At 41.1% G+C, this 25822-nt stretch overlaps 1 protein-coding gene and 1 pseudogene across 1 annotated transcript; both read right to left on the bottom strand.

Moving 5' to 3' along the window:
- Positions 1-6418: 6418 nt before the first annotated feature.
- LOC121838958 (olfactory receptor 1D2-like) lies at positions 6419-10465 on the bottom strand. Its single transcript, XM_042294937.1, has 3 exons — positions 9940-10465; positions 9580-9723; positions 6419-6441 (listed from the first exon to the last, which is right to left on the bottom strand). The coding sequence occupies exons 1-3, from the start codon at positions 10463-10465 to the stop codon at positions 6419-6421; spliced, it is 693 nt and encodes a 230-aa protein (XP_042150871.1).
- Positions 10466-18105: 7640 nt separating this feature from the next.
- On the bottom strand, positions 18106-23688 carry LOC112266111 (annotated as a pseudogene).
- Between the last annotated feature and the right edge of the window lie 2134 nt (positions 23689-25822).

Here is a 25822-nt window from a genome sequence, read left to right as displayed (position 1 = left end):
CCCCCCCTCTCTCACTCTCTCCCACCATAGTTTTATGATGGTCAGAAATACCTACAGGAAAACTCGTTCTCCCACTCTTTCAGAAATGGAAGTTAAATCCCTTTGTTACCACAGAGAGACGTTGCAGTACGATAACATCAAAAGGTTGAATAATGAAACAATATTACTATAATCCAAGCAGTTGTAAGGGTCTGTGTGTACTTAAATAACAATGTCAGATCAGTTGTTTTGGGATCTCATTAAGGACGGTATGACAACATAACCATCTCTGGATGTATATATTTCGGAGTTGTCAGATTTACATCCAAATGTTGTGGAATTAATAGGATTAAAACTCTGTGAGAAGATTAAATGGTATCTTGGCCTTCATGTAAAGTTGTTTTTCATGTAATGTTCATCCAGTCAGTAACCATGCCCACGTGATTACAGACATTATGTCAAACATAGTGACACTTTTGCCCCAAGTGTTTAAAAGGATTCGCTGAAGAATTCGCATCTTAGACCAAAACAAGCCGGGTTGCTGCCAGTGTGTGAAGTGGTTCCAGCTGAATACGTTATAAATGGTTAAAACTACAAGACCAGATAATGGTAAAACACTCTGAAACTCTTGAGTGAAGATTAATACACAGGAACATTCAGTTTGCAGCCGTTTAAAGCAGGCCTTAAGACTAATCTCTTAACCTCCCTTTCCTCCTAGACTTTGTTGTTTCATGATTTGGATATATATACACAAATTTTATGCACTTTGAGATTGTATAATAATCACTTTACAAATGTGTGTAATAATCACTTTACAAATGTAATAAATGACCATGCAAAGAAAAAACCCAGAAGTTCATTATTTTGAATTCCTTACTTAATTGACAGTTTTGCCAGAAGATACTATCACATTTAGGACTTAGTGTAGAAACAAGAGTTTATTACAACCACGGGGGAAGGCAAACGACAGGTCAAGGCTGGAAGGGCTCAGTAATCCAGGAAGAGTGTACAAGGTATATTCTGACAAAGTATATTCTGTCTGAAATGCAGATTCATGTCATGTTTTCCTGAAGGCCAACTATCTGACAGATGACTAGCTTTGGTAATTTTGAGATGTATCAGAAGACCAACTACCAGGGATACAAGAAAAACCTGTTGCCTTATTTAGATATCGTATTCTGTCCTAAAAATGTCCAGATCATTCCTTGATAATAACAAATACTATATTTTGATCATTTTTCCAGGGTCACTGATATAGTACTAATCAAAAGTTGACACACCTACTCAAAGGGTTTCTTTATTTTTACTATTTTCTACAATGTAGAATAGTGAAGACATCACAACTATGAAATAACAATTATGGAATCATGTAGTGAACAAAAGTGTTAAATCAAAATATATTTATTTAGATTCTTCAAAGTAGCCACCTGGTCACAACACAACTGATTGGCTCAAATGCATTGAGGAAAGAAATGCCACATTTACAAGGTACACAAATTATTATTTACAATTATGGTCTATCAAAAGGCCACCTGCTGGGATTGGGGCTGGGATTAAAAATGTAAATAGGACAACACACACATCACGACAAGAGAACAAAACATAGTGACCTAAGACAACATAGCAGGCAGAAACACATGACCACACATAATTGTAGCAGCACAAAACATGGTACAAACATTACTGTGCACAGACAACAGCAGAAAGGGCAAGGAGGGAGAGGCAACAAAACATCACGCAAAGCAGCCACAACTGTCAGAAGATGTTTTATTTTCATGATATGCTTATGAGTTATTTCTCATAAGAATGTATTTTGTTGTACTATAGTGGTGGCCATTTGCAGTTATCTGTTCTCTGTCAGGACTAAGTTACTTGGGCCACAGAGAGGGGAGAGGTCAAGGTGTCATCATGTGTAAACATATATTTTAAACCATGTGAAGGGATGATTGATGGTGAACCAATTATCTCTTGGCTCCACTGTGTCTGTGTGCCAGTCACTCCCTACTTTTCCCATCGGGGAGAGGAGGATGGCAGTGTCTGGAACCATTCTATCTTGACCTAGAGGCTCACTTTCCTCTCCGTGAGCTTGTCCAGAATTGGTTGTATTTAGGATGGGAGTATCTAAAATGACAATTTGATATATATCATTGGGTGGGGGTAATGTCTTGGTACCATGTTGTACCAAGGACGAGATAAGAGCTTTGTTTAGGAGACCAAACTGAACAATAATTTATAGCCAATTCTGTCTGGCTAGGGGATATTCCTGTCTGAAGTAAAGTCTTTCTTTGTGTAGGTTCCTAAGACCTGTGGTCTATCTCCCCATTAAGCGGAGACTGACGTGTTCCTGTCCTGTCTTTTCACAATACAATTGCAGGTATGGTTCTATTGTCTAAGAATGGTAACATGACTGAATACAAACAGTGCAGCTATTCCCTCCGCAAGGCTATCAAACAAGCTAAGCGCCAGTACAGAGACAAAGTAGAATCTCAATTCAACGGCTCAGACACAAGAGGCATGTGGCAGGGTCTACAGTCAATCACGGACTACAGGAAGAAACCCAGCCCAGTCACGGACCAGGATGTCTTGCTCCCAGGCAGACTAAATAACTTTTTTGCCCGCTTTGAGGACAATACAGTGCCACTGACACGGCCTGCAACGATAACATGCGGTCTCTCCTTCACTGCAGCCGAAGTGAGTAAGACATTTAAACGTGTTAACCCTCGCAAGGCTGCAGGCCCAGACGGCATCCCCAGCCGCGCCCTCAGAGCATGCGCAGACCAGTTGGCCGGTGTGTTTACGGACATATTCAATCAATCCCTATACCAGTCTGCTGTTCCCACATGCTTCAAGAGGGCCACCATTGTTCCTGTTCCCAAGAAAGCTAAGGTAACTGAGCTAAACGACTACCGCCCCGTAGCACTCACATCCGTCATCATGAAGTGCTTTGAGAGACTAGTCAAGGACCATATCACCTCCACCCTACCTGACACCCTAGACCCACTCCAATTTGCTTACCGCCCAAATAGGTCCACAGACGATGCAATCTCAACCACACTGCACACTGCCCTAACCCATCTGGACAAGAGGAATACCTATGTGAGAATGCTGTTCATCGACTACAGCTCGGCATTCAACACCATAGTACCCTCCAAGCTCGTCATCAAGCTCGAGACCCTGGGTCTCGACCCCGCCCTGTGCAACTGGGTACTGGACTTCCTGACGGGCCGCCCCCAGGTGGTGAGGGTAGGCAACAACATCTCCTCCCCGCTGATCCTCAACACTGGGGCCCCACAAGGGTGCGTTCTGAGCCCTCTCCTGTACTCCCTGTTCACCCACGACTGCGTGGCCACGCACGCCTCCAACTCAATCATCAAGTTTGCGGACGACACAACAGTGGTAGGCTTGATTACCAACAACGACGAGACGGCCTACAGGGAGGAGGTGAGGGCCCTCGGAGTGTGGTGTCAGGAAAATAACCTCACACTCAACGTCAACAAAACTAAGGAGATGATTGTGGACTTCAGGAAACAGCAGAGGGAACACCCCCCATCCACATCGATGGAACAGTAGTGGAGAGGGTAGCAAGTTTTAAGTTCCTCGGCATACACATCACAGACAAACTGAATTGGTCCACTCACACAGACAGCATCGTGAGGAAGGCGCAGCAGCGCCTCTTCAACCTCAGGAGGCTGAAGAAATTCGGCTTGTCACCAAAAGCACTCACAAACTTCTACAGATGCACAATCGAGAGCATCCTGGCGGGCTGTATCACCGCCTGGTATGGCAACTGCACCGCCCTCAACCGTAAGGCTCTCCAGAGGGTAGTGAGGTCTGCACAACGCATCACCGGGGGCAAACTACCTGCCCTCCAGGACACCTACACCACCCGATGCTACAGGAAGGCCATAAAGATCATCAAGGACATCAACCACCCGAGCCACTGCCTGTTCACCCCGCTGCCATCCAGAAGGCGAGGTCAGTACAGGTGCATCAAAGCTGGGACAGAGAGACTGAAAAACAGCTTCTATCTCAAGGCCATCAGACTGTTAAACAGCCACCACTAACGTTGAGTGGCTACTGCCAACACACTGTCAATGACACTGACTCTACTCCAGCCACTTTAATAATGGGAATTGATGGGAAATGATGTAAATATATCACTAGCCACTTTAAACAATGCTACCTTATATGATGTTACTTACCCTACATTATTCATCTCATATGCATACGTAGATACTGTACTCTATATCATCGACTGCATCCTTATGTAATACATGTATCACTAGCCACTTTAACTATGCCACTTGGTTTACATACTCATCTCATATGTATATACTGTACTCAATATCATCTACTGTATCTTGCCTATGCTGCTCTGTACCATCACTCATTCATATATCCTTATGTACATATTCTTTATCCCCTTATACTGTGTATAAGACAGTAGTTTTTTGGAATTGTTAGTTAGATTACTTGTTCGTTATTACTGCATTGTCGGAACTAGAAGCACAAGCATTTCGCTACACTCGCATTAACATCTGCTAACCATGTGTATGTGACAAATAAAATTTGATTTGATTTGATTTGATTTGAATTAACTTCTTTGGGGTAGGGGGCAGTATTGGGTATTGTGGATGAAAAGTGTGCCCAAATTAAGCTGCCTGCTACATATAATTAGTAGATTTGGATAGAAAACACTCTGAAGTTTCTTAAACTGTTTGAATGATGTCTGTGAGTATAACAGAACTCAAATGGCAAGCAAAAACCTGAGAAAAAATCCAACCAGGAAGTGGGAAATCTGATGTTTTTCAACTCATTCCCTATCGAATGCATAGTGTCTATGGGGTCAAATTGCAATTCCTAAGGCTTCCACTAGTTGTCAACAGTCTTTAGAACCTTGTTTGATGCTTCTACTGTGAAGTGGGGGAGAATGAGAGGGGAATGAGTCACAGGTCTGGCAGAGAGCCACGAGCTGGCCATGCGCGTTCACGTGAGAGTTAGCTTGAGTTCCATTGCATTTCTGAAGACAAAGGAATTCTCCGGTTGGAACATTATTGAAGATTTATGTTAAAAACATCCTTAAGATTGATTCTATACATCGTTTGACATGTTTTTACGGAACGTTTTGACTTTTTGTCTGCACCTAGTAATCGCGCGTCATGAATTTGGATTACTGGGCTAAACGCGTGAACAAAAGGAGGTATTTGACATAAATGATGGGCATTATCAAACAAGGCAAACATTTATTGTGGAACTGGGATTCCAGGGAGTGCATTCTGATGAAGATCATCAAAGGTAAGTGAATATTTATAATGCTATTTCTGACTTCTGTTGACTACACAACATGGCGGATATATGTGTTTGTTTGTCTGAGCGCCGTACTCAGATTATTGCTTTTTCTGTAAAGCTTTTTTAAAATCTGACAGCGGTTGCATTAAGGTTTATCTATATTTCCATGTCTAGCACTTGTATTTTCATCAACATTTATAATGAGTATTTCTGTAAATTGATGTGGCTCTCTGCAAAAACACCAGATGTTTTGGAAGCAAAACATTACTGAACATAACGTGCCAATGTAAACTGAGATTTTTGGATAAAAATATGAACTTTATCGAACAAAACATACATGTATTGTGTAACATAAAGTCCTATGAGTGTCATCTGATGAAGATCATCAAAGGTTAGTGATTAATTTTATCTATATTTCTGCTTTTTGTGACTCCTCTCTTTGGCTATAAAAATGGCTGTGTTTTTCTGTGACTAGGTGCTGACCAAACATAATCGTTTGGTGTGCTTTCGTCGTAAAGCCTTTTTGAAATCAGACACTGTGGTGGTATTAACAACAAGTTCATCTTTAAAATGGTGTCAAATACTTGTATGTTTAAGGAATTTTAATTATGAGATTTCTGTTGTTTGAATTTGGCGCCCTGCACTTTCACTGGCTGTTGTAATATAGAATATAGATTTCAGCCGTAAGAAGTTAAAGAGCAGGGGGGTACAGATACAGAGTCAATGTGTTGGGGCACCAGTTAGTTGAGGTAGTATGTACATGTAGGTAGAGTTATTAAAGTGACTATGCATAGATGATAACAACAGAGAGTATAGTCGTGGAAATATTGAATAAAATATTTCTCAAATACCGGAGCTTGTCAATTCAAATAGACTTTATTACAGAAAGTAACAAAGCCGAGCAATTCCATGGAACGACTAAATTCTCTTACCACAGACCTCAGGCCTTATAGGTTTCCACCTTCAGATAACACACATGGTCACTCCCCTCTATGTAGATGATTAACACCCCAGTGGCCTCTCGCCACCATTATCTTTCTGCCTCAATTCTTGCTTGTTTACAGATTCTATTGGTGGCGTATCCATAGCAATGATACAACAAATAAGACACACACATAATGCTATTGTCTGTCCAATGATACTCATAGGACTACACAATGGCTCTCCCCATGCCTGTAATGGCGCAGACATACATATACAATACAACTACATGCCCTAATGCCAGTCACACGACCAGGCAATGACTTCCCTCAGGCCTACAACAGCACAGGCATACATTCATAATGCAATTGCATGTCTCAATGCTAGTCACAGGACCAGGTAATGACTTCTCTCATGCCTATAACAGCACAGGCATAGATTTTCTGCATACAGTATGTTCTGTTTTTACATGTCTAGTGATTAACTCCATGTTGACCCAGCTCTGTTCATTCACCTTAGCTCCGCCTTTATTCTGCTTGCACATGTCTATCCATTAATAGATCTGCTTACTACTTCTGGGAGAACAGTCTAGATACTGGAAAATCACCCATAGTCATGAATGTTCTCCTACAGTAGCAGCAGTGTAAAAGAGTGGGGGGAGGGGGGGTAGAAGCTGTTTAGAGGCCTCTTGGACCTAGACTTGGCGATCCGGTACCGTTTTCCATGCAGTAGCAGAGAGAACAGACTCTGACTAGGGTGGCTGGAGTCTGACAATTTTTAGGGCCTTTGTAGTATATTATAACAATTAGTGAATGGGTTGGCTACAGTCTGAGATCTGGGAATAATTATCCTTTCAATTATTGAACCATTGATTCTATTATTGGTAATATAATATATAAATGTACACCAAGGTAGTTCTTTGTCATACTTTATCTGAGCAGGATCAGATCATGACAGGTGTCTCAGTAGGGCCAGGCAGTCAGGGAAGACCAGTCTGTGACTGCTGAGGGGAACTTTTTCAGATGCAACACTTTATTCTCTCAGTGCAGCAAACACTGGACAAGCCAGAAGATTCAAAGACTGAAACTACTTTAAGGCAGTCTGACAGACCTCTAAAGTTGATTTCCAAATTATATCAAGGTTTGATAGAGGCTTTTCCTGATGACACAATACATGTCAAACAAAAGGAAGACCTGGGAGACTGTCACGTTCTGACCTTTATTTCCTTTGTTTTGTCATTAATTAGTATGGTCAGGGTGTGAGTTGGGGTGGGCAGTCTGTTTGTTTTTCTATGATTTTGGGGATTTCTATGTTTCGGCCTAGTATGGTTCTCAATCAGAGGCAGGTGTCATTAGTTGTCTCTGATTGAGAATCATACTTAGGTAGCCTGGGTTTCACTGTTTGTTTGTGGGTGATTGTCTATGTTAGTTGCTTGTGTCAGCACAGTTCTTATGATAGCTTCACGGTCGTTATTTGTTTATTGTTTTTGTACAGTTTACTTCGTGTTTTTTGTCATCTATTAAATGATGCATTCACACCACGCTGCGCTTTGGTCCGCTTCTTACGACGATCGTGACAGAGACACTATTGATGATGATGGATGAATGCACAGTCATGTTCATATAATCTCAGACATAAATCACTGCAGTGTAAGACCATCCATAAAACATATTATATGCCAGTGAAACTGACTATCAAGCACTCAGAAATGTAACTATTCTGCTGGAGGTGTACAACACAAAAGGGGACATATTTGAATATGTGTGAAGGCTGGCTGAATTATGGCAAAGACTTCTTTTGTCTCAGCATGTCTACAGATTCTCACTTTCCCTATCTTTGTTTGCTTAAATGTTGATACTGGAGGCTTTTTAAGAAGAAACTGTGTAACCATAGCATTTATAGCAGCTAACCTTCATTGGAAGGTTGGTTATCCTCCCACAATGTCACAATGGATGGCAGAAATGTCAAATTATGTATCACTAGATTTGATTTACTACTAGATTAAGGATATACTGTACAACTTTGATAGGGTCTGGGTAATGAAAACATAAAACATTTTTTAGTCAAGCAGTCACATATATATATATATTCTGATTTGCGCCTGTCTCAGTGGACTTATCCATAGAGGAGGCCGCAGGGGGTCCAAGACTGTGAATTGCGCTCTATCCTGCCATTTTGTGGATATTCATTGTTTCTTAGCAAGCAATGTACACAATGAAGTTATGTCTATCAATTCCCCATTACAAATTTCACCAGTAGTAGTTCATATTTCCCCGTAATTACCATAATGTCTACTCTGCAATGTTTATTTGGTTATGATAATTTCATTGAATATATTATTATTACAGTAATTTACCGTTCTCAATGTCGGAGTGGACATGTGTTTTGCAGAACTCACAACCTATGATAAACTTGTGAGAACCCAGATTTGCTTATTTCATTCCATTTACGAGTTTTGTCAATTTATTCATTGTTTTTTGTTTGAAACACTTCTGTAAATTTTGGTTGAGGACGTGCACCTGATTACACAGAAGTAGGACCAATCTACCTGGCTTTCGGGCAAATGTAGGTCTATAAATGTGCCCATTTGGGGATGTCTGATATTATCTCTGATTGTCTTAACTCACCACCACTAATGAGCTGTTTAGCTTCCCAAAGTAATTTTTATTCACCTCAAACAGCAAGTAAACAAAGTCTGTTTATAGAATCAGTTAAGAATGACAATAGTACTTCAAACTATTTGAACAATATTTCCACCTCTATCCCTTTAGGTAATCACTTGGCATGAAATGGAAAAATGTAATGCTCTGATCCAGTGGAAATGTAAGAAAAGACCTGACCCAGTTGATACAATGTTTAGAGTTCGTTGCAGACAGGCCATGCGTAGCCAATGTGATTTATTGGATATTTATTTTTATCATTATATTTTCTACCTGCTGGCTGCAATGTTTTTATGTGTTGGCTTGATGTAGACTATTTTTACATAGTTGGCAGTGGCAATAAAAGTTACTTTTAGATCTGTGTCATTTTCATTTAAATCACACTTGTAGAATGTCGATTAACCACAGAAAAAGTTTTTGAAATACAAAGACTATTATAAATTAAATAAAAATGTTCCACGAAAATGTGCAAATGAAAATCACAACTGACATGCAGATTGGTAGAAATGGTAAGATACATAGCTACATAGGATATGTCTATACATGGGAAAATACATGTTTAAAAATGTTGACAAATCAATTGGTCGAAAGAAAAGACTATGCTTGGTCGACCAAAATGTTTGTTAGACGGGTACAGCATTAGTAGAAATGCAGGAAATTAGCATCAGATAATGTAACTAATGTCTCACATCAATGGTTTTATGTGCATTACACTTTCTAAAAACTGCACTTCGAATCTGATGGAGGTTAAGTCCATATATGAGAGGGTTAAATACAGGTGGTATAACAAGGAATTGTACAGCCATTGCATTACGCATATTTAGTGTAATATTTACATTACTATTCCACCCTTGCAATGTGTCAAACAGGGTCACTGTGACGAAAATAACCATTGTTATTAAATGTGGCACACATGTCTGTGTGAACTTAATCCTTCCCTTAGCTGACTTTACACAATTCCTTACAATCTGACAGTAAGAAAATACAATGAAAAGTATCTGTAAAAAATTAACCACTATTATACACTTGTTCAAAATCGGATTGATTGTAATGGGTAAACATGCATGTTTCAACATAGACGGAATGTCACAGAAGATTTTATCAATGCGAGACCCACACAAAGGAATTCTGACAGCTGAAATTAGGGATATGAGTCCTGCAAATAAAGGATAACACCAAGAAAATAAGAGTAACTTTCTAACAGTTAAAGATGTCACAATGGTATGATATAGTAGTGGTCTGCATATTGCCACATACCTGTCGTAAGACATCACTGTTAGAGTAGAAATTTCACACAGGACAGATGTGTATATTACATAGGCTTGAGTGAAACATCCACCATAAGATATCACCTGAACATCTGACTGAAGGTCCAGTAACAACTTGGGGTAGAAACCAGCAGTTCCATACAATCCATTGACACATAAACTACACAGAAAGATATACATGGGCTCATGGAGACCTTTCTCCTGAATGATTGTTATGATCAGAGTCAGATTCACAGTGATGATGAGAAGGTATGTGATAAGAGACAAGATAAAATAGACCGATTTGTTGTTAAATGTCTCTTGTAAGCCAAAGAGATAAAATAACTTGACTTGGGTTGAGTTCTCCATAGCTTTTGTTAATTTTCTTCCTCTGGTCAATGCAAAAAGTCTTAGTTCTTGCAGGGCTTGAGCGTGTATGGATGTGAATGAATGCAAGTGTGAATAATTTGATTCTGTGTCGGCTCAGACTAAACACAATAGTTTTAACAAAACAAATTCAAATTCTCCCTCAACTCTTATCATTATAAAAATGAAAAAGTTCCTTATAATATCTGTACATTATCAGATTTCTGAGGAGTGAAAAAAATAAAGAAACTTGTGTCCATGAAATGTCTTCTTGCTTGACAGAGGGATTACTGCTCCAATAACCTGCCCTACTAGCCTCTAAATATATCATATGCTCACATGGGATTGTAGTTTCAGTGTCAACATGTAACCCCTCCATAGAGATCTATATTGAGTTTATGACAAGCAACTGATTGGATTCTATTTACTCTATTCGGTCCCTTTAAGGCAGCGTTTTCCAAACTCCTATCCTGGGGAGCACAAGGGGTGCACGTGAATGTTTTTGACCTAGCACTGGACTTGCCTATTTTAATAAAGATGAAATAAAAAATTACAAAACAAACATAGCTGATTCAAATAATCAAAGCTGAATCAGCTGTGGTTTGCTAGGACAAAACCCAAAACCCGTTTGGTTCCCCAAGTCAAAGTTTGGGAATTGCTGCTTTATTAAGGGTTTCAGTGATATGTTATCCCACTGATATTATGAGAACATTGTAGGAACATTAAAACATGACATTAACCTCGGGACCATAAGAGGGTGTTCAGTACAGATACCGGTTTGGTTGCAGTATAACGTTATGATAAGGCATACTGAACAAAAATGTAAATCAGTCATTTGAAATCAATTCATTAGGCCAAAATATGTGGATTTCACATGACTGAGAATACAGATATGCATCTGTTGGTCACATATACAGTACCTTTAAAAAAGGTAGGGGTGTGGATCAGAAAACAAGTCAGTATCTGGTGTGACCACCATTTGCCTCATCCAGCGTGACACATCTCCTTCACATAGAGTTGATCAGGCTGTTCATTGTGGAATGTGGAATGTTGTCCCACTCCTCTTCAACGGCTGTGCAAAGTTGCTGGATATTGGCAGGAACTGGAACACTCTGTCATACAAGTCTATCCAGATGATCCCAAACATGCTCAATGGGTGACATGACTGGTGAGTATGCAGACCATGGAAGAACTGGGACATTTTCAGTTTCCAGAAATTGTGTCCAGATCCTTGCAACATGGGGCCATGCATTATCATGCTAAAACATGATGTGATGGCAGCGGATGAATGGCACGATAATGAGCTTCAGGATCTCATCACAGCATCTCTGGGCATTCAAATTTCCATTAATAAAATGTAATTGTGTTTGTTGTTCATAGCTTATGCCTGCACATACCAAAACACCACAACTATGTTCACAACATTGACATCAGCAAACCGCTCGCCCACACGACGCCATACAAGTGGTCTGCAGATGTGAGGTCGGATGGACCATCATCCACATTTTCTAAAACAATGTTGGAGGCTGCTTATGGTACAGAAATTAACATTCAATTCTCTGGCAACAGTACTGGTGGACATTCCTGCAGTAAGCATGCAAATTACCACCTCCCACAAAACTTGAGCGGTCTATGGCATTTTGTTGTGTGACAAAACTTTACATTTTATGGTGGCCTTTTATTGTCCCCAGCACAAGATGCACATGTATAATTATTATTATGCTATCTTCTTGATATGCCACACCTGTCAGGTGGATGGATTAGACAGGTAAATGACAAAATGCTAACTAACAGGGATGTAAACAAATTTGTTGAACAAATTTGAGAAAAATGTACTTTTTTGTGCATATGGAAAATTATTGGGACCTTTAATTTCCAACAATTTACATGTTGCGTTTATATGTTTGTTCAGTTTATTTTGATGTCCATTAGTCAACATTATGAAAAGGATCCTATTTTTGTTGGACGTTATCCATGAGACATTCATTGACCAAAAGGAGACTTTGATGGTACTTTTTAGGACGTTGTCAGGACTTCATTTTACTAATCTTCAGGACATCACGAGATTGTCCCAAGGGAACTTTCTCTGGGGAACCTTTGTCTAGTTCCCTGTAAGTTACTAGGATGTCACCGAGAACCATGTCAAGACCATTTTAGGACATTCTTAATAATTTTATTTTACTAGTCATTAGGATGTTACGGGAAGGTCCCAATGGATGTTTTCTGGGTTACCTTTAGTTCCCTGTTAGTTACTAGGACGTCACCGAGGACCATATCTGGACCATGTCAGGTACTTTTTAGGACATTCTCTAGACTTAATTTTACTAGTCTTCAGTATGTTGCATGAAGGGAACTTTCTCTGGGGGACCTTTTTCTAGTTCTTGCTAAGTTACTAGGACGTCACTGAGGACCATATCAGGACTTTCTTAGGACATCCTCAGGACTTTCATTTTAATAGTCATTAGGACGTTACGTGATGGTCCCAAGGGAACGTCCCTGCAAACAAAAATATATCGCCAGGACATCTCTGGAATGTCACAAAATTGTCGTCTAAAGTGGTCAGGACGATTTGTCCTGGACTCCTGTACGATTTGTCTAGTTCCCAATTTGTCCCGGGGACGCTTTTAGGACGTTCTTGGGATGTTGTGAAATGTGATCCCGTGGAGGTTTTTGCCAGTAGATGGTCCCAAGTGTACCAAAACATTATAAGTAAAATAATTAAATGGTATTGGGGTTTAAAGGTAAGTGGTACGCTGTTCAGCTAAAATAATGTACAAATATTTAATCAGTGACACTATGACTACATTTGACATGATTACTTCGTACTGACTTTTCATTATGACCCCACCTGGGATTTGAATTCCCAATCCCTGAATTTGGGGTACACTGATCTTTCTGCTGTGCCACAAAGTCTGTGGAAAGTCCCACATCATTGATTTCATTTTCTTATTTCAACTATTTGAGTTTGGGTTTTCAGTATAGTTGTCTAATGTTGGTGGGGCATATTATTCGGGTTTAATCATACTTCTGAATCAATACAGGTCTAATATTTTTTTATGAGTGTATTTTTAACAGAGCTGCAAGTAAGGAATACAAGCAAAATCAGTCATTGACATAGACAAGGTGGCATAGCAGGAATGTTGTAATGCCATGAATGAAGAGGTTCAAATCCCAGGTGAGGACATGTTTAAATAATAATTACTGTATAAATGAACATGCACAATATAATCATGAACAGTATGCCAAATATATACATTTAAAACATTATATGGTAAAAGCACTTTGTGTGTGGGGTGTGTCCTTCACATTGCCAAAGGACAAAGAGCTGTGAATGGATCATGTTTTTTTCTTTGCAACTCTACCTAGAAGGCCAGCATCCCAGAGTCGCCTCTTCACTGTTTACTTTGAGACTAGTGTTTTGCTGGTACTATTTGTATTTTTATTAAAAAAAAATTTTTACCCCCTTTTTTCTCCCCAATTTCATGGTATCCAATTGTTAGTAGTTACTGTCTTGTCTCATCGCTACAACTCTCGTACGGGCGCGGGAGAGACGAAGGTCGAGAGCCATGCATCCTCCGAAACACAACCCAACCAAGCCGCACTGCTTCTTAACACAGCACGCATCCAACCCGGGAGACAGCCGCACCAATGTGTCGGAGGAAACACCGTACACCCAGGAGTCGCTAGTGCGCGATGAGACAAGGACATCCCTATCGGCCAAACCCTCCCTAAACCGGACGACTCTGGGCCAATTGTGCGTCGCCCCATGGACCTCCCGGTCGCGGCCAGCTGCTCTGCTCTCTGGTGGCACAGCCTTAAACCACAATTGTACAAACAATAAGTACGCAAGTATAAACACCATGGAACCATACAGCCGTCTTACCGCTCAGGAAGAAGACGCATTCTGTCTCGTAGAGATGAACGTACTTTGGTGCGAAAAGTGAAAATCAATCCCAGAACAACAGCAAAGGACCTTGTGAAGATGCTTGAGGAAACAGGTACAAAAATATCTGTCTTGTTTTGCAAGCTTTGTACAAAATAATAAAATGCAGTACTACAGGATATTTCTTAACGTAGGTATTTATTAGCTAGCTACAACTGGCATGTTCACGTATCTCCAACCATGATCAACTGACCATGACCTAACCCTCTGGGTGGTCTTAACCAATCATAGGACAGTATGATACGGAGGTAAAATGCATCCAATTACAATTCAGTATGTTTACACACATATTACATCCCCCTTCTTTTAAAACAAAATAAATATGTTTTACATATTCTAAGTGTTTCTTTTGAGTACATGCTCTGTAGTTTGAACTCAAGGTAAGTAACCATTTATATTGCATTCAACTGAATCAACAGACTCTGAAACAATGATCCAACATATTGTTACTTTTCGAACAAGGGATTCTCAGCAACTCAGCTTTCACTGTAGAAATGACATCTTAACATTTCAAACAAATACAATACAAAAGCATTTCAAGTGAACTTTCAATAACAAGTTTACAGTCTGGAACTCTTTTAGGGCAGCAATCCGCCTACATCCTTTGACATTTCAGAGGTCTAGGACAGCTCTGGGCTTGACCTCTCTTCCTGACCTTGTGCGATATGATGCTGAGCATGCTTCTGTGTCAGTCAACAGTTCTTGTGGTGTTGCAGGTAAGTATGTTGTGCTGTGTATGTGTTTAGTCCATCACGTTCTCTTTCAGGGGAACAGTTCATCTCCTCAGTGTGTTGTTCTTTTGTGTTCAGTAGGTGACGACGATTGCGGCGGTGCACCACTCCTTCTGCGGAGCGGACGTGATATGAACGTTCAGTGTCAGCCATGCTCCTGGATTCTGACTCTCCGTCACTCAGTGGTGGCAGTGGTCTAGCAGACCTGTCGTAGTATCGCTTTTGTTGTTGTTGTCTCTGTGCACGTTTTTCATGCATTTCCTTGTAGCTGACGACCTCCGGTTACAACTGCTGGTTGGTGCTGGGAAGGATTGAGCGAAGTCTGCGGCTCATCAACAGCTGGGCTGGTGATTTGAAGTTGTCAACTGGAGTATTGCTGTATTCAAGGAGACTGAGGTAGGGGTCTCTGTCTGCTTTTGCTTTGTCCATGAGTGATTTAGCAATCTGCACAGATTTTTCAGCAAGGCCATTACTTTGAGCATAATGTGGGCTTGTGGTGACATGTGTGAACTCCCACGCTTTTATGAAGGATTCAAACTCATTTAATTTGTAACAGGGCCCCTTGTCAGGTATTACAATTTCTACAATGCCATGCCTGGCAAAGGCTGCTTTCAGCTTGTGTATCACAGCTGCAGATGTGGTACTGTGTGTAACGGCTTTCTTCCTGGGAAGGAGAGGCGGACCAAAACGCAGCGTGGTTATTGTTCATGTTTTTTAATAAGAAAACTAAACATGAACACAATACAAAACCATAAAACGAAACAGTCCTAACTGGTGCAGAAAACACTAAGACAGGAAACAGACAAACTAGACATCCAACATAGAATGCCCACTCAGATCACACCCTGACCAAACAAAACATAGAAACATACAAAGCAAACTATGGTCAGGGTGGGACAGTACCGCCCTGGCTGACTGGCGGCTCCGGAAGATCCTGGCTGACTGGCGACTCTGGCGGCTCCATGCTGACTGGCGACTCTGGCGGCTCCATGCTGACTGGCGACTCTGGCGGCTCCATGCTGACTGGCGACTCTGGCGGCTCCATGCTGACTGGCGACTCTGGCGGCTCCATGCTGACTGGCGACTCTGGCGGCTCCATGCTGACTGGCGACTCTGGCGGCTCCATGCTGACTGGCGACTCTGGCGGCTCCATGCTGACTGGAGACTCTGGCGGCTCCATGCTGACTGGAGACTCTGGCGGCTCCATGCTGACTGGAGACTCTGGCGGCTCCATGCTGACTGGAGACTCTGGCGGCTCATGACAGACGGGAGACTCTGGCGGCTCATGACAGACGGGAGACTCTGGCGGCTCATGACAGACGGGAGACTCTGGCGGCTCATGACAGACGGGAGACTCTGGCGGCTCATGACAGACGGGAGACTCTGGCGGCTCATGACAGACGGGAGACTCTGGCAGCTCATGACAGACGGGAGACTCTGGCAGCTCATGACAGACGGGAGACTCTGGCAGCTCATGACAGACGGGAGACTCTAGCAGCTCTGGACAGACGGGAACACCTGTAGGCGCTGGAGAGGAGGAAGGCTCTAGCAGCGCTGGACAGGCGAGGCGCACTGTAGGCCTGGTGCGTGGTGCCGGCGCTGGTGGTACTGGGCCGAAGACACGCACAGGAAGCCTGGTGCGGGGCGCTGCTACCGGAGGGCTGGTGCGTGGAGGTGGTACTGGATAGACCGGACCATGCAGGCGCACTGGAGCTCTTAAGCACCGAGCCTGCCCAACCTTACCTGGTTGAATACTCCCGGTCGCCCTGCCAGTACGGCGAGGTGGAATAGCCCGCACTGGGCTATGCAGGCGAACCGGGGACACCATGCGTAAGGCTGGTGCCATGTATGCCGGCCCAAGGAGAACAGATGCGTAGAGCTGGCTTCATGGCACCTGGCTCGATGCCCACTCTAGCCCGGCCGATACGCGGAGCTGGTATGTACCGCACCAGGCTATGCACCTGAACTGGAGACACCGTGCGCTCCACAGCATAACACGGTGCCTGCCCGGTCTCTCTCACCCTCCGGTAAGCACAGGATGTTGGCGCAGGTCTCCTACCTGGCTTAGCCACACTTCCTGTGTGCCCCCCCAAGAAATTTTTGGGGCTGACTCTCGGGCTTCCTTGCCAGTCGTGTTCCCTCGTCTCGCCGGTTCTTCTCTCCGGCTGCCTCTGCTCTCCTAGCTGCCTCCACCTGTTCCCATGGGAGGCGATCCTTTCCCGCCAGGATCTCCTCCCATGTGTAGCAAACCTTGCCGTCCAAAACGTCCTCCCATGTCCAGTCCTCCTTGCACTGCTCCCGCTGCCGCTGCCTGTCACCACGCCGCTTGGTCCTGTTGTGGTGGGTGGTTCTGTAACGGCTTTCTTCCTGGGAAGGAGAGGCAGACCAAAACACAGCGTGGTTATAGTTCGTGTTTTTTAATAAGAAACATAATACAAAACAATAAACCGAAACAGTCCTAACTGGTGCAGAAAACACTAAGACAGGAAACAGACAAACTAGACAACCAACATAGAATGCCCACTCAGATCACACCCTGACCAAACAAAACATAGAAACATACAAAGCAAACTATGGTCAGGGTGTGACACTGTGAAGCTTGTCGAGTTCGAAGTATCTGCTGTAGTAGTCCACTGTTACGATGTAGTCCTCGTTGTTCCAGGTGAAGAGATCGGTTGCCACGACCTGCCAGGTTTGGTCTGGGATACAATGAGGTAACATTGGCTCTTTGGTGTTTGAGGGGCGTCGTTCAAGACAGATGGCGCATTTACCAACAATGTCCTCTATTTGTTTGCACATTCCGCTGTGAGAAGATGTCCGAAGTAGCTGACCTCTGTAGCGTCGACTGTGCTCTTCTCGGGGTTGAGCCGGACTCCTCTCTCGCGGGACCTTCGCATCATCTGGAGGTTTCAGTCGTGCTCCTCTTTGGTTCGACCATAGACAAGGATGTCGTCCACAATTGCCACAACTCAATCGAGGCCTTTGTACACTTCGTCGATCTTTCGCTGAAACTCGTCTTGGGCTGAGATAATCCCAAAAGGCAGGCAATGGAAGCTGTACCGTCCAAACGGTGTGTTGAATGTTGTGAGCTTAGATGACTCTTCTGTGAGCTTGATAGCCCTGTAGCCTGATCTAGCGTCCATGGCACTGTAGTAGTGTGCTCCCGCTAGCTTGTGTGGGATGCCATCTAGCGTCAGTAAAGGGTAGTGGGGGCGTTTAATAGACTTGTTCAAGTCTCTTGAGTCGAGACATACTCTGAGCTTGCCTGTGCGTGGTTTCTCCACCACCACTAACGCGTTTACCCAATCAGTCGGTTCTGTAACCTTGGGGACTATGTCAGAGTGCTCCATGCTCTCCAACTCTTTCTTCAGACGGGCATGGAGAGCAAGGGGAGTCTTTCTCTGTGGGTAGACCACAGGGGTTGCGTCTGGGTCAAGGTGAATGGTACATTCTCCTGGGAATAATCCTATTCCTGTAAAAACATCAGCAAACTCTTCCAGTACATTGTCTGTCTCTACTGGTGCTGTCACTGTTAAAACTAGCTTGATCTGGCATGTTCACGTATCTCCAACCATGATCAACTGACCATGACCTAACCCTCTGAGTGGTCTTAACCAATCATAACACAGTATCATACGGTGGTAAAATGCATCCAATTACAATTCAGTATGTTTAAACATATGAATATTACAGTATCTATCCACAGTCCAAAATCGACATAACCTGAAAGGCCGCTCAGCAAGGAAGAAGCCAGTGCTCCAAACCCGCCATAAAAAGCCAGACTACGGTTTGCAACTACACATGAGGACAAAGATCGTACTTTTTGGAGAAATGTCCTCTGGTCTGTTGAAACAAAAATAGAACTCTTTGGCCATAATGACCATCATTATGTTTGGAGGAAAAACGGGGAGGCTTGCAAGCCGAAGAACACCATCCCAACCATGAAGCATGGGGGTGGCAGCATCATGTTGTGGGGGTGCTTTGCTGCAGGAGGGACTGGTGCACTTCAAGTAGTAGGACAGTAGGACAATTTTGTGGATTTTTTGAAGCAACATCTCAAGACATCAGTCAGGAAGTTAAAGCTTGGCTGCAAATGGGTCTTCCAAATAGACAATGGCCCCAAGTATACTTCCAAAGTTGTGGCAAAATGACTTAAGGACAACAAAGTCAAGGTATTGGAGTGGCCATCACAAAGCCCTGACCTCAATCCTATAGAAAATTTGTGGTCAGAACTGAAAAAGTGTGTGTGAGCAAGGAGGCCTACAAACCTGACTCATCTACACCAGCTCTGTCAGGAGGAATGGGACAAAATTCACCCAACTTATTGTTGGAAGCTTGTGGAAGGCTACCCAAAATGTTTGACCCAAGTTAAACAATTTAAAGGTGTTACGGTTTTCTAGGTGTGAAGGATAGTCGGACCAAAATGCAGCGTGTAGTTTGCGATCCATGTTTAATGAACAACGTGAAACACGAATAAACACAAAACACTACAAAACAAAGAACGTAACGAAAACCGAAACAGCCTATACTTGTGTAAATAAATAAAGAGATAGGAACAATGACACTAAGGACAATCACCCACGACAAACTCAAAGAATATGGCTGCCTAAATATGGTTCCCAATCAGAGACAACGATAAACACCTGCCTCTGATTGAGAACCACTCCAGACAGCCATAGACTTTGCTAGATAACCCCACTAGCTACAATCCCAATACATACACACCAAAACCCCAAGACAAAACACATTACAATACAAAAACCCCATGCCACACCCTGGCCTGACCCAATACATGAAGAAAAACACAAAATACTTAGACCAGGGCGTGACAAAAGGCAATGCTACCAAATACTAATTGAGTGTATGTAAACTTCCGACCCACTGGGAATGTGATGAAAGGAATAAAAGCTTAAATAAATAATTCTCTCTACTATTATTCTGACATTTCACATTCTTAAAATCAAGTGGTGATCCTAACTGACATAAGACAGGGAATTTTAATTTGGATTAAATGTCAGGAATTGTGAAAAACTGAGTTTAAATGTATTTGGCTAAGGTGTATGTAAACTTCCGACTTCAACTGTATTTTTTGCAACATCATCCGCCTTCAGCAAAGCGGCAATATGTGGTATACAAGTGTTAAACACTTTCTGTTTAGTCTCTTTTGAAGACAAACATATTTATACAATTCTTACATATGAGTATATGTTAGGAAATATAGTACAAGCCAAAGAAAGCACAGTTACAACAAGACCCCATATGATATTTTCGTGTAATATTTGAACTTGCAAGCTTGACTACCGAGTAGTTGTCACAATACACTCAGTCTATAACATTACCACAAAATTACAGTTACAAACTCAGGGAGATAGGGATGGCGTTGATGAAAAAATAATAGAACCAGGACTGCAGAATTAAGCCACTAATTGTTTTAGGTTTCATAATATTGTTATACAGTAGAGTGGTGGTATCCCAACATTTTAACTTGGGCCCCCTTCATCATTGGGGAACATGACTTATGTGTGTTCATGTGATATCTGGTGACTCAAACATTACAACAAAATCAATGGGCTAAACATTTTTTTTGCTGACATGAGCCAGTCGATCTGGACATTTCTGACAAGTTACAGTATAAACAGCAGTCTGTCTGCAATGACTGACATGACAACAGGTAAACTGCACTACCCAATATCGACATTGCACCTTGCATTCGACTATTATAACTTTCAAGAGCAAGTTGAAAGCCCGACTGAGTTCCTTACAACATTACTTCTTACATGCAAAGGAAAAGTAGTAAATTGATTACATGTAAAGCTGGGGGGGGTTACAAGTAGGCTGTCATTGTAAATAGGAATTTCTTCTCAACTGACTTTCCTAGTTAAATAAAGGTTAAATTTAAAAAAGCGATTGTCACCTTATTGTCACTCTAGGCTATCCTAGGCCTACTGTACGCTTTCAGGTCCTACACTCCCAGAGGCGATGACAGAAGGAGTGCGTCCGAAATGGTACTCTATTCCCTATATAGTGCACCACCTTCGACCAGAGGGCTCTGATCAATATAGGGAATAGGGTACCATTTGGTATACATTCAAGTCCGGCCGTGCTTCTCCTTGAGCCCCTCAGGTCTCTACAGGTTACTAACTGCATTAATTGGTTCCCAGGGAACGAGGTGATAGAGTGGACTAATGACCTGGTACCTAATGACTCAATAAACATGTTTATTATACTCTTGTTATTGGTTTCTGCTTTCCCAATGTTAAGATATATGGACTAAAAAATAGATACTGGTGTTTTGCACATCATTTTCATTGATAGAACTACACAACTTTCTTCATCTTTTTACAGGGTGGATGGAGTACATGACCAATGTGTGTTATACATACAATACATCATCATTAACCTTACTGTATTATTTTATTTTGTCAGTCAAACATATCTCACAGTGACCCTGGAAAAACAAGATTGGTATGTGGTTGTCCCATCTAGCTATTTTAAGATGAATACACTAACTGTAAGTCGCTCTGGATACAAGTGTCTGCGAAATGATTAAAATGTAAATGTATATCTGGTCCTCTGATTTCTCAATAAAACTAAATACAGTATATGCACTATATTTGTTATTTTCAAATTATTATCTGGAGTTTGTTAGGACAGAATAAGAGCTCCAAATTAGGCAACAGGTTCTTCTTGTGTTCCAGGTAGTTGCCTTTCTGGTATGACTCAACATTTCTGAGGAATACCAAAACTGGTCATCTGTCAGATAGCTGGCACACAGATATCATGTTACATAGAACAGTTGTCCCTCAGAAAACATGACATGCATCCAGATCTCAGGATGAATATAGTTTGTGATCTGTATTTCCTTAGATTTCTCTCTAAAAATGTCAAACAATCCCCAGGCTTATATGTACCCTACAGGGCTTATTTTCCATTAGCGATGTAGAGTATGTAAGGGTGCCAGGTAAGGGTACCTTTTACACATTTACATCCAGTGTATCGATCCAGACAGTTTAGCATTTCTAGATTTGTTACATACATAGATACAGCACCCTCTGGCTAAACTGTCAATTTAAGTAAGGATTTCAAACTAATGAACTTTCAAAAATAATAATAATAATAATCATTTATAAAGTGCTTTTCATTGTGAAATTGTGATCTCAAAGTGCAGAAAATAATAAATGAGCTAAAAAAACGAGTAAAAAACATATATAACCAAATCATGAAAGCAACAAAGTCTAGAAGGAAAGATAAAGGCTTATAGAGATGAGTCTTAAGGCCTGCTTTAAAGGCCCCAACAGTCTGAGCATCCCTGAGATTGTCAGGAAGCAAAATAATTGGCCCTCCATTGTGTTTATACAGGTCCTGCTGGCATGGAGCAGCTTGGCGTGGCATAAATGTAGGGTACATGGAGGTTCATAGGGGAAGAGTAGGTCTTACAGGTAGGCGGGTCCGATTCCATTCAGGGATTTGTAGACAAGGAAGACATTGTAGACATTTGTAGACATTTTAAAGTAAATTATTTGAGAGACAGATAATCAATGGAGATCAGAAAGTGAATAAAAGGTCAATGACAATATTATACAAATCAGCAAATGTTTTACAAGTCTGAATTTCACCATCCTCACCCCCATTCATTATTGCACCTATAAGTAAACATAACAAAAATCGAACCATCAGGACAGGAAAGGTCACATTAATGTTTAGCTTATGTTTTAGGGTACAGACCTACAGGTAGTATGTTATTACAAGCCTGTCTGATTTTAGCCATCCTAACTCCATACACAATAGGATTTAAAAGTGGCTGGCACATGAGATAATACACCAATAAAATAGTGTGTACAGTTGGAACATTTTTCATTTTTCATTTTTCCTATCAATTCTACTCTGGAGCAGAGTTCAGAAACATCTGAAAGAGAAGTTGAGCAGCGAGGCCAGATGAGGAGAACAGGTGCTGAAAACTCTGTCTGGTCTCTATGGAAGAGTTCAAACAAATAGTCAGAATCTTAATATAAGAGAACACAATAGTAATTAAAGCTACAGGGACACTCATAACAATACCACAGAGTCCATAGATGTTATTAACGGTTGTGTCTGAACAGGCAAGTTTTACGACCAGGTAGTTGTCACAATACACTTTTGTCTATGACGTTAACACACAATCGCAAACAAATGGTTAAAGACAGAGTTTTGATGCTTTTAGCAAAAGAGTACAACAATCTTACACAAATTAAAATACACACCATGTTGAGTGTCATTATGTTGTTATACTGTAGTGGATAACATGTAGCAAGGTACCTGTCATAGGACATCGTTGCTAAATTGCTGAATTCAATAGTTTCATATGTGTACATGCAAAATATCTGTAGGTAACAGCATATAGTGGAAACTGTATGGTCATCTGAAACCAAATTAGTCATGAGAGCAGGAAACAAACCAGTGGTACCATACAAGTCATTTACAAACAAACTGCACAGAAACAGATACATGGATTCATGAAGGTTTCTCTCCATACATATTACCACAATAAGCACTGTGTTCGCAAAAACGATGGACCGTTAATATAATGAAAAACAAGTACTTTAAGACACCATAAATGCGGAATGCGGAAAACAAAGGTTTAAGACACTATATGTCACGATATCCAGTATAAATGATGTGAATTATATTGAGTTCTCCATTTTCTTAATAGTACATATAGAATAATAAAAAAATGAAAACAGGATTTAAGTCTAAAAGAGGATGTAAGTCTAGATCACCTGGTTTCTTTCTCTAGACTGCCGTTGTGTAGACATAGGTCTAATGTGTGTTCTGTGTCAGTGGACTATTCCACACTAAAGTACTGTCACATCCCTAACCTTTTAAAGGAAGACGAAACCCAGTATACAGCAGTGTATTCACTCCAATGACAAAGAATTAAATTGTCATGGTGTGACTCTCAGCCTACCGTGTGGGGTTAGGTAAGTGCTTAGGCAAATTATTGGTCAATGGAGATTACTGACATGTCTGGGGAGGTGATTGACAAGGTTAACAATTCTGTGATTTTATTTGACCATGTGAAAAACAGCTACTGTGTAATATAAATAATACAGTATAGGTTAAACGGAATTGATCCATCAATGGTTAATCTTGAGAACACTTCACAGAATGATTGCTGAACCTTTTCCTAGCTTTTAGTTGAAGCACTTTATTTTTCTCAAGATTAAGTGTAGAACTTCATATCAACTACAAATGTATCAAAATACACGTTTTACATGTAATAACAGAATATATACTATATTTAATCAATTGTTTTTCTCCCACTGTAAAATTAGTAAAATAAAAAAATGTATCGTCCACAATATACAAATATCTTGTTCTGTATTACAATGACAATCTTTTGTGTTCTATCTTCATAGTTGATTGAATTTACAGCAGGTGAAATAATAAAGAAATACAGATAGTTTCACCCCAATTTGGTGTGATATATGACTCAATATCAAATCTGCTGTGGAACAGCTCAAATTAACAAGCAAGTATAACATTTTTTAAAGTTACTACATGTGGGAAGCATGTTGTCATCGCTTCAGTTTGTCCAGATTTGGTTACATTTAGGCAAACTGCAATGATTATTGTGTAAGAATAGATTCTAATAATCTTTATAGTTGAGGTGTATATGTTAACGTACAAGATATCTGAACATGCCAATTTCCCTATTGCGTATTTGTGACAGAGCTTTTTGATGACACACAGTTCAAGCCAAAGTTTAACACATTGGTTGAAATTGTCTCTATTTTTATTCTCCTAGCAGATAGATCAAGCTTGAGAAGCTAACACCATTTGACATATTCTTGACTATCATAATTTTCACTCTCAGGTCACAGGTCAACATAGTATGATCAACAATATGTGTTTGTAGTATCTTTCCGGTGCAGCCAACTTCTTGTTAGGCCCTGTTCAATATTGTTGCATCATTCACATCAGACCAGTCTGAAGGGAGGCCATTAAGACTAATGCCACTGTAAACCTCCCTGGGACTAACCCTTCAATTGGCCTAACAAGAGACAAGAGACAGTAACCAAGGCCTAGCTTTGTTGTTGTTTCATTCTCTCTGATCTCACAGGTAGGTGTTGCTGTAAGCTTTTCAAGGGAATTGAGAGACACAATGGACTAATGACCTGTTTTCTGAAGACTGACGGCCAAACAAATACAGTACACATGTTTTCCTGCTCAATTGACCAGCTTCTACATACCCTAAGGCATGAGGATAATGAACAGGCCTCCAAGTCGTTACTTAACATCCCAATGTCTCTGCGTTTCTATGTGGTATGCACTGTTATATCTCAAACACACAATATTACATATAATGTTTTACCTTCCCTTGAAGAACTTCCCATATAAATAGAGTGCATTTCAAAACACTGAAATCCCAAATGAGTTGTCTTTGTAATGATTGCAATTTCCAGCAAAACTAAAACAAGTGGCCATCTGTCAAGTTGCAGGCATAAGGGTATTGTGTTTCAGTCATCCCTAAGCCTAATATTAGTCAGGCCTGTGTACTTCAGGTGATCTTCAGGTATATGAAAAATAAATATTGACAAATTATTGAATTTGGCTTTTATTACTGCAGCCTATCGAAACGCAATTAATAACACATTCGTAAATGTCAAAAAAGACAATCCCAAAATAACGAATAACGAATAAAGTTTT

Source organism: Oncorhynchus tshawytscha, linkage group LG13 (genome assembly GCF_018296145.1).
Source record: "Oncorhynchus tshawytscha isolate Ot180627B linkage group LG13, Otsh_v2.0, whole genome shotgun sequence".
NCBI lineage: Eukaryota > Metazoa > Chordata > Actinopteri > Salmoniformes > Salmonidae > Oncorhynchus > Oncorhynchus tshawytscha.
The sequence above is the reverse complement of the archived record's forward strand: the minus strand, read 5'-3'. Positions and strand labels throughout refer to the sequence as shown.